Genomic DNA, 10548 nt, shown 5'->3' with positions numbered 1-10548 from the left:
GAGCACGGATAAGTTCACCCAGACAGATCACGTGAAGAGAGAGCAGAACAATAGGCTGAGTGTGGGCTTGAGGAAGCCCAGGCAAGGCCAGAGGACGTTAAGTCTGGTTGGGTGGGTAGAACCCACAGAGTAGAAGTCGAGTGGGAGGGGAATGAGCTATGAGAAAGTTGAGGTGTTTGGATGATAACTAATGGGGAAAGGAAACTCAAATGAGAATTTCGGTTTTTTTTTTCCAGAGGAGAGAAGAGGGTTGACCAAAGGGAAGTGCAAGGAGAGCAAAGAGGTACAGTTTCAGGAGAGAGGAAGCCTGCCTAGTGGGGACGTGGGGCAGGAGTTGGGTGGGGGATTAAGGCTGGCCTGGGGAGGGGGAAGGACGGCACAGCATAAGGATGGGGTAGGTGTAACTACGTTGTGGCTTGGGGGATGACGGTGCAGGAATTTGAGAGAGAAAGTGTGGTAGTGAAAGAAGCAGGAGGGGGCTCAGGAAGGAAGTGAGCTTTCCTAAGGCTCTCTAAGGAATTCTCCGAGGAAGAGGACCACGGCTTTGGCTTTGATCCCTGAGTGATGGACAGGACAGGATGGTGGATGGCATAATCAAGGTGAATGATGGAGAAGGTGGTTTTGGCAGCAAGATTAGAAACTGAGATTAACTGGTGATGAGAGGAATAATCTTCAGGGGAGGATGTTGCCATAGTCCAGGCAAGAAATAACCAGAGCCTGGACTAAGGCATTAACTGGGAAGATAAAGCAGGAGGAATAATTTTAGAAGATAGGAATATAAGAACAGCAATATATCTCAACTGTCCAATACAGCTGTCACCAGCCACTTGTGGCCAGTGAGCTCTGGAAATATGGCTAGTCTGAATTGTGCTGATGTGCTGTGATGTGAATTACACAACAGGTTTTGAAGACTTAGTATGAAAAAAGTATTTCATTAATATATTTCTATTGTTTACAAGTTGAAATGATAATAGTTGGAATATATTGGGTTAAAAATTTTACTATTAAAATTAATTTCCCCTCTTCCTTTTTTTTTTTTTTAACAACGTGGCTACTAGAAAGTTCCAAATTACATATATGGCTCAAAATATATTTTTGTTGGGCAGTGCTGCTGAGAGGTCAGTAATACTGGGGTGGCCACTGGGATATGGAGGAATTGGTACAAGGCAGAGCTGTAGTGATAAACCATATTTAATTTGAGTTGGTAATTAGGTTTCAGGCTGTGATACCTATACATGGAGTTTTGTCCTGCTGATTCATTCAGGGGGTTCAGAGTACCTTTGGCTGTTACCTGTCTGCTATGGTACATCCACCCTCTCGGCTGATAGAACTGGAATATGCAGTGGGTGGTTAATGGAAAAAAAATCAACTAAAGGAGAGAATCATAAAAAAAGAAGCACAGGGCTTCCCTGGTGGCACAGCGGTTGAGAGTCCGCCTACCAATGCAGGGGACACGGGTTCGTGCCCCGGTTTGGGAAGATCCCACATGCCGCGGAGCGGCTGGGCGCGTGAGCCATCGCCGCTGAGCCTGCGCGTCCGGAGCCTGTGCTCCGCAACGGGAGAGGTCACAACAGTGAGGGGCCCGCATACCGCAAAAATAAAAATAAAAAAAAGAAGCACAAAGCACACTTTAATTAGTTTATTTAAACTTAAAACATGTGTCCACTCATCCATCAGTTGGTTGTTGGTTGTTGTAACGTGGTCTTCTCCCCACAATGTGTTTTCTACTGTTACGGTTTCTTTAAAGTGACAGGTTTTGAACAAATCTAAGAGCAGAATCTTTAAAGATTTTTAACTTTTCCTCAGTCCTTCACTGTTTTTTCATTCATACCTAATTCCATTTTTAAAATTCAAGTGTTTCCTGGACTTTCCTGGTGGTGCAGTGATTAAGAATCTGCCTGCCGATGCAGGGGATACGGGTTTGAGCCCTGGTCCGGGAAGATCCCACAAGCCGCAGAGCAACTAAACCTGTGCGCCACAACTACTGAGCCTGCGCTGTAGAGCCTGCAAGCCACAACTACTGAGCCTGTGTGCCACAACTACTGAAGCCCACGTGCCTAGAGCCCATGTTCCATAACAAGAGTAGCTACCGCAATGAGAAGCCCACGCACCGCAACGAAGAGCAGGCCCCGCTCGACGCAACTAGAGAAAGCCCGAGCACAGCAACGAAGGCCCAACGCAGCAAAAAATAAATTTATAAAAAAATTTTAAAAATTCAAGTGTTTCCAAAGCATCCAACTTTTTTCTACTCTTGTATTTGTCAGTTTACCCAGTTTTTTAACTTAAAAGTGGCATGAACATTTTGGTGACACCTGCCTGATGCTTGGTTTGCACACAACCCAGTGATGAAGGAAATGGGAAACGGGAGAAACGAGAGACCGGTGAGACCAGCTGCGGCCCCGGTCAGGTTGGGGACACAGGCTCCCGACAGTGGCTTCGTGGTGTGGACGGGAGAAGGTCAAGCAGAGTTTGGTCAGAGAATTTCTTCAGGGCTTCCCAGGAACGCCCGGCACTGGTGCTGGGAGTTCACGGGGGAGAAAGGATTCTGAAGCAGGATGTCTGGATGGGGCTGCAGTGCCAGTGAGACGTACCACGACTGAAGTCTGTCCCAGCAGGGAGTGAAGGGGCTCAGAAGGCTTTGTTTAGCCAGCACTCCTCTTGTGAGCGCCCGCCTTGCAGGCGTAGGAGGACGGGTATGACGTCGAGCTCAGCCCTGTGGACCAGGGCTCACTGAGTCTCCGCTGGCCCAGAGCCCCTTCTTCGAGGCGCTCTCTGGGCTGGGAGCCAACGAGCTGTACAGGAATGCGGGGACGACCACCTGCCGCCCTCGTGACCCGAGCCCGCCTGCGGGGCGTCCATGCGGCCTCTGTGTCAGAAACAGAACAGTGTGGTCGTTGAGCTCTTTTACAGAAAATGAAGTGCGTTTGTATGTAGATAAATTCTTATTTATTCAGCACGTAAGCTGGGGAAAAAAAAACAAAAAAGGCCTTAGTTCGTTTTCCATCTACTTTCCCCGGCCTTCTTTGGCTTGGCGGCTCGTTCCTCCATCTTCCAAGCCAGGAGCATAGCATCTTCTCTCTTTAACTCTGCTTCCATTATCACGAGTTCATGGGATGCTCATCGTGCCCCTCATTTTGGGGTGAAGTCACTGAGCAGCTTCCAGAAACAAGCAGACCTGGGATTAGAACGCTGTCTGTCAAACCTCAACACCAGTCTCCTGAACCAGTGTCCCTCCAATCCTACTGTGCATCAGAGTCACCCTGAGGGGATGGGGGTGGGGGGAACTTATTCAAGTGCAGACTTCCAAGCCCCACACCCAGCTGAAAATTGGATTTAACCGGTCTGGCATGTGGCCATGCTCACCAGGTGATTCTGATGCAGCAGGTTCATGAACCCTGAAGTTCAACGCGACATGGCCTCTCCGGGGGGCCAGAGAGGAGGACCAGCCGGAAAGGGATACTGCTGAGTGAGGAATGGGGCCTGGAGAGGGAAGAAGAGAGATTTGCTGGAGCCGGTCATACCAGCTTGTGTGGAAGGAAAATCAAATGCAGGCGGGACTGCTAAGAGAGCTCTGAAATGAAGCCTCAAGGCCACTGAGGAAGTGATTCCGGATGAAATCTGACCTTTTGACCACTTATTCTCTTAACGTGGGCATGCAGAACACCTGCCCAATGTTCCAGAAACTCGAGGCGCTTATTGGACCCTTACCCCAAATATCTGCTTACACTAGGGTCAATCATGATTCTTGCCAGACAACTTTAACAACCTTGTGGCTTTTGCCTTTATAAGCCCCTGACTCTTGCTCTTCCTTGGAACACTCGGTTTTATCTGAATCTGTGTCTCTGGTATTGCAATTCCTAAGACCGCCCAATAAACTTTTCTTATTTGCAGCCTTGTGTGTTTCTTGGTTGACACTTGCAAGAGCCACTTGTTAAAATTAAAGGAATCTTATGAGTCACTTGTTAAACACAGCCATTATTTATAAAAAATAAATTATAGAAACTTGCAATTAAATAAATTATATGAAGAAAAAGGGAATAAACACTCAAAACCCACCACTTGTTCATTATGCTGCTATATTTTATTATCCTCTGTGCTCTCGAGGTTTTTTGTATCTATTGTATCTGTACAGGAGAGATGCTGTATGTATTAGTTATCCTCAGCATATGGAGCTTGAAACAACACACATTTATTCTCTAACAGTTTCTGTAGGTTGGGAACCTTTTGCTGCCTAGCTGGTGGTTCTGGCTCAGCGTCTGTAAGGAGGCTAGAGTCAAGCTGTCAGTCAAGCAGCCCTCCCAGACTTGACTGGGGCTGAAGGATCTGCTCCGTGGCTGTTGAGAGCCCTCAGTAACTCACAGCTGCTGGGCTGCAGACATAGGTCCCTCTCAGGCTTCCACAGAGGCCTTCCCAGTCCTTGCTGTGTGCATCTCCACAACATGGCAGACAACTCGCCCAGGACAAGTGATATGAGAAAGAGGGGGAGAGAGAGTTTTGTCATAACCTAATTTTAGTAGATATATCCCATCAGTTCTGCCATATTATGTTCATTAGGAGCGAGTCACTAAGTCCTGCCTAAACTCAAGTAGAAGGGAATTAAGCTCCCCCTCTTGAAAGGAAGGAGTGTAAAGAATTTGTATAAAAGTGTGCTGTGTGCCTCTCCTCAACGCTGTGCTCAGTGATATCACATCGGCAATTTGGAATCAGCCACGGTGGGAATATTAATACTACAGAAATCAGCAAACACTCTAAATCAGATTTTACCACGCATGGAGAGCTGAGTGTCAAACATTTACCAGCACACCACTAAAAGGATATAAAGCTATGTGTTTACAGAACCTTTGTGGACTAGATGAGTTTTAGACATGGCTTTGGAAGGAGGGAATACAGGGTTTGGGATATAGGAAGAGACAGTTTCTGGGTTTGAAAATAGTGGAGGTGATGCAGGAAGTGAAGGTTTGGGGAGCTTAAATATGCTCATACAGATGTTCAGAAATAACACAAAAAACAGATCTCTTTCTTCCTTGCATGCATGTGCATGCATGTGCATGATTTAAAGTGTGGGTGCACACTAGATTTAACTATGGGTACACAGGGTCAAACACATTAGACAGTTAGCATGCAAGATTTTCTATGTAGCAATCGGGATGGGTATATAACCTTTTACATAATTGCTTATGAAACCACAAAAGTAATTATGCTCCGGTGAAGCTGTCCTACACCTAAAATTGCCCAGAAATTTAAAGACAAAGTTTTAATTCCTTTGAACTGATTCCTTGGTGTATGTGGTGTGTCCCAGAGCTTTGGTGAGCAGGAACTTTTCTCAAAAAGAAAACTTCCAGGATCACAGCATTTGAGATTTGAAAAGACTTCAGAAAACCCATAGAACAAACACTTTGTTGAAGTATGTTTGTCAATCAAACATCAAAATCAGAAATACCTGGTATTCTTGTTAAAACCTGTAACATTGTTAACACCTGAAACCCATCGCAGGCTTTCTGCATTGGTGGGGGATTGGGAATCTGCATACATTACAAATTCTCTAGATGATCCGGCTGCACACAAATGAATCCAAATCTTTCATTTTATAGATAAAGAAAACAAACTTCTAAGATTCACAAAAATCTCCCTCAAGTGAGGCCACAGAGCTGGTGGGATTCCATCCATTTTCAAAAAAAGTTTAAAAAGAAATCCATAAAACTGAGATTTGGGAGAAAATAGAAAACACCCTTTGTTCGAAGAGAAGCTTAAGGGCAACAAGATTTCACTGAATCATATGTTGTTTATGTGTGTCATTACCAGTATATGGCCCACCTTGCCTCAAATTAGTGTGGTTACCTTAAATTGCTAACATGAAAATCCTAACCTTCTACTTCTGAAGTTATTGGCTTTGGCTACACTGTTTTCTTTTTCTAGATGTCCAAGATTGCTCTTTTGGGCATGATTTTAGAAATCTAAGTATAACTCTGGTTTCAAACTTCTGGACCATGTAATCAAACTCAGACTGGTCATAGAGAAAAATATATGGTTCTTAGCTCTGCCTACATTGACAAGGATCATGGTGGCGTCCAAATTCAACTGAGTGGCATGTCTTTATAGTGGCAGCTTTTCCCAAAAAAATCCAAAAAAGAAGATCCATGCTGCTGTGGAAACGTAGACAGTCAGAGGGTTTTGAAACCAACCTCTCCAGCAGCATTTTTTTTTTGATCCAATAAAGTCATTTAAATATCTGGATTCTTTTCCAGGAGAAAGTTTTTATTCAGTGCACTGCACTGTTAGACAGGTGGAGAAAGAGTAAGTTAAGAAAAAAAATGGCTAACATGAAAAATCACCCACATGATGTCCAGTTTTACTGTTTGGTTGAAATACCCAATGGATTATTTATTTATTTAGATTTGTGTTATTTTTTAATCCAAATGGCAACCTCTTCAGAATAACATCTGCTCCAGAGTTGTTCCAGGACTACAAATCCTGTGTAAAGGCTGGGTATTTAAAGCTGTAAATGATTTTATATTTTTGCAACAATTATGGGAATGGAGATCTTATCTTTCACCATCAGAGTTTTCTTTCTATAACAGGATTTGATCTTTTATTTTTTTCTTGGATGAAGACTCTCCAGCCCCATTCAAGCCTTTTAGATGACTGCACTCCTGGCCAACATCTTAGTTTCAACCAGGTAGGAGACCCTGAGCCTGAACCACCCAGATAAGCTGTTCTGGAAAGATTTAACCTTAATATCAAACTAAATCCCTTGTCCAGCACTCCCCAGTGGCACTCTGTTTTCCCCACAGGAGTTAGAGAAGGGGGTTGGCATAGGCACTGGCAGATGACATTATCTCATTTGTGCGTCCCCCCACCAAGAATCCAGGAATGTGCATAAATACAATTAAAGACAGTATCTACAAATTGATAGAATGCATTTTTAGTCTCTTAAACCTCTGAATCACAGTGCATTGTGTTCTGTTTTCCAGCCAGACCTTGCAATCAATGAACATCCAACCCGTGGGTTTGTGTTTGGACTATCAATACAGTTATTAAACACACATCACGGGGAGAAGGCAAGCGGCTGCCAATACTTCTTTTGTGCTTCTTTTTTTCTACAATATTCTCTAGTTTTTGGAGCATCAGGATAGAAACCTGGTCGGCTTGGGATTGATGGCACATTAAAAGGCTGCACTAACAATCCCACAGTGTTTTTTCCACAGGCAGTAATCACGGGTCTCTCAATGACAGCAACATATCCAGACCCAACCTTAGCTGTCATCCCACATGGGTCGTTCCGGCGCCATTTGGCTCTGACGTAGCTCCGAGCCCGCAAATCGTGCAGCTGCCCCCGGTTATCCGCAAATCCGGCCCGCGGCGCCGCCCCGCCCCGCCCCGCCCGCGCGCCCGCGCGCCCCGCCCGGCTCCGCGCCACCTCCCCTTCGTCCCGCGCTCGGCGGCGGTGCGTCCTGCGCTCCGCTCAGGCTCCGCGCTCGCTGCTTGGGTCTTCCCTCCGCTGCCTGCTCCAGGCCGCCGGGAGGCGAGGCAAGGGGACCCGCGGGCTGTGCGCCCCGAGGCGCCGGGCATACAGGAGGCCGCACGGGAGACGCGTGGCGCGATGGCCGGGCGAGGGGGCCGCGCGCTGCTGGCGCTGTGCGGGGCGCTGGCGGCCTGTGCGTGGCTGCTGGGCGCCGAGGCCCGGGGGCCCCGAGGGCCCCCGGCGGGCGCGAGGCGGCGCCGGCGGCCTCAGGAGGACGGCATCCCCTTCGAGTACCACCGCTACCCCGAGCTGCGCGAGGCGTTGGTGTCCGTGTGGCTGCAGTGCGCCGCGGTCAGCAGGATCTACACGGTGGGGCGCAGCTTCGAGGGCCGCGAGCTGCTGGTGCTCGAGCTGTCCGACAGCCCCGGCGTCCACGAGCCGGGTAAGGGCGCCGCGCTGGGTGGGCTGGCGGTGGGGGAGGAGGGAGAGGGGCACCCGGGGTGGAAGATGGGACGTGGAGGGAGGGATGGCGATGGGGATTGCCGTCACCTAGTCTCGGCCAGCCGCCCTCCCCAGCCTCGAGACCCCCCTTGGGTGAGCACAGGCCCGAGGGGCTGCGGCGGATGGAGGTAGGAGCGCAGCGAGCAAATCTGAGCGCCTGCAAACCCGCTGTCACCCCCACTTCGCTGTACCGAAGACCGCAGGGAATAACTTCGAGGCCTCTGCAAGGAGGTCGCCCTTCCTTGCAGACAGGAGTAGAACGATAAGGTGCAGAAGGCAGGAGCTTGGAGAAAATGAGGAAAAGTCAATTATCATTTGTTTCCTAATTTCCAGTTTATTGGTGCTGATGACTCTACGTACCCGCCTCTACCTGTATGTGCGCATTAGGTGCACGCGCTGCTGGGATACTCAGGGAATGTTAAGGACCTTGGCAACACTGGGTGGTAGAGGGTGAGAAAGTGGCCTCTGGCAGGCATTCGGATCTTGAAACTGCACACAGTTTTTCTAAGGAAAAAGGAATATTCCATTTTCTCTGCTCTAGCCCTTGGAGATGAGTAGTTTGTGACCAGGATTTTATTCCAACAGATGTTTCCATATGGCCATCTTATGCATCTTCCTCCTGAGTGTGTTAGGGCACGTTTTAACTTATGTTAAATGTTATGCATTTGGTATTAATAAAGAGGTATTTTAAAAAATGTTCTTGGTGCTTCTTTTTCATTGCTTTTTGGAAATGATATAACTCTTAAGGCCTGGTCTTACGTCTTATGATCATAAAGGTACTGTTGAAGTTATCTGGGCTAATGACATTAGCATGGGATGCTTGTTTTTTTGTTTTTAATGACAAAGAAAGCAAGAAAACAGGTAAAAATTCTCAATGTAGCGCCAGGATAGTTTTATAATGATATTTATAAACTGAGAAGGGATGAAAATAGGTGATCGATGGAGACACTTTGATCTTGAAATGGAAATAGTATGGGTTGATAAATAATAAATCTTCAAATGGGAAATATCTCTTATCTTCAAATAATGTATACAAAAATGTGTGATTTTGCAGTCAAAAGCCTAAAATCAGATCCTAGAAAACATTTTCAGTAATGCTCTCTAGCAGGATTCAGCATGTAGAATTGGAAATTTGGAAAATTAGTTTCGTGTTTGTATCTAAAGATAAAGAAAAATTTTAAATGTGACAACTCATTTTCAGTTATTTCAGATAATCAAAGTCAAGACATCCTAGGCTTAGATAAACATAATCTAAATATTTGTGATTCTCCTGCCTACTTAATTAGAACCTTTGGTTATTCTGTTGTAGATTGTTCCTCACATTTTGTTAATTGTTTCTTCAAAGAGATTATATGAAAGCGAATGTTAACTTTTTGTTGTCTTGCTTCAAGTTTAGAAACAAGATTGTAAAGCGATATTACTGTTAGAATGCGATATGCTTTTGAAAATGAAAACCATAATTTTTTTGCTTAAATATCCGGAATGTATAGTCTGTCAAGATCTGCAGATCCCTCTCAGACTACAGGCTCCATGAGGTAGGGCTGTATCTCCAGCACCCAGGCCGGGTCTGGCACATAGCAGACACTCAGGTCACATTAGGGAAAAAATGAATCAGTCATTTGCTGAATAACACAATGCCTTCAATGTTTTATTCCTTTTAAACACAAAATACACCAATTAAATTCATTTTAAGAAGGTGGACAAAGAAGCGTTTACATGTTAAATGAGGGAAACTAAGTTCATGGTATTACTTAATAAATAGAATACAAAATGTCTACCCATTGTATTTTTAAAGGTTGAAGTAAACTATTATGAGCAAACACTAAAAAACCACAGGGTGATTTCCCCCTCCACCACCTTTTTAGAGGAGATGAGCAGGTTGGAAATCTTCAGGGAACTAGTGTTAAAAAAAAATTCAACTGGGTAAATTTTAAAGATCTTATTGACTTTATTCAGTGATTCATGAATTAAATGTCATTCAGTCTAGCAGATAGAAAGGTGTTCTAAGATCTGTACAAAATGAAAGACTTTTATAGGCAGAAGGGAGCAGGAACAAGGAGGTTACACTAGGCAAAAGATGGGTTGGTTATTACAAGGTTACTTTCTTTTAGGGGATGGCAGGGGCCACTTGTGCTGATCACAGGGTTCCTGATTGACTGGTTTAAGATTCCATTTCTGGGAGAACCAAAACTGTAATTAAGTTTCAGTTTGGTGATGTGGGACTTAGCATAAGCGACTCCATTTGGGGCCTATTGTCTTGTTTTTAACATTAGTGAATGCAGAGATCTGATCAGTATATGAGTTTAATAGCACTTGTGGGGATTAACTTTTTAGGAAGTTTTGAATGAAGGAAAGTATTCACCATTCTTAAATGGCCTTCATATTCGTTTTTAGATTAAAATATTTTGGGCTTCCCTGGTGGCGCAGTGGTTGAGAGTCCGCCTGCCGGTGCAGGGGACGCGGGTTCGTGCCCCGGTTGGGGAGGATCCCACATGCCGCGAAGCGGCTGGGCCCGTGAGCCATGGCCGCTGAGCCTGCGCGTCCGGAGCCTGTGCTCCGCAACTGGAGAGGCCCGCGTACCGCAA

General features: G+C 45.8%; 1 protein-coding gene across 1 annotated transcript in view; it reads left to right on the top strand.

The window, feature by feature from the left end:
• Positions 1-7415: 7415 nt before the first annotated feature.
• The window catches only part of CPE (carboxypeptidase E), a 108391-nt gene continuing 105258 nt past the window's right edge, over positions 7416-10548 (top strand). The window contains exon 1 of the mRNA XM_049709112.1: positions 7416-7904. Coding sequence (XP_049565069.1) covers positions 7601-7904 — 304 coding nt within the window. The 5' untranslated portion in view covers positions 7416-7600. The remainder of the gene's footprint in view (positions 7905-10548) is intronic.

Source organism: Orcinus orca, chromosome 4, assembly GCF_937001465.1.
Source record: "Orcinus orca chromosome 4, mOrcOrc1.1, whole genome shotgun sequence".
NCBI classification, from domain to species: domain Eukaryota; kingdom Metazoa; phylum Chordata; class Mammalia; order Artiodactyla; family Delphinidae; genus Orcinus; species Orcinus orca.
The sequence above is the reverse complement of the archived record's forward strand: the minus strand, read 5'-3'. Positions and strand labels throughout refer to the sequence as shown.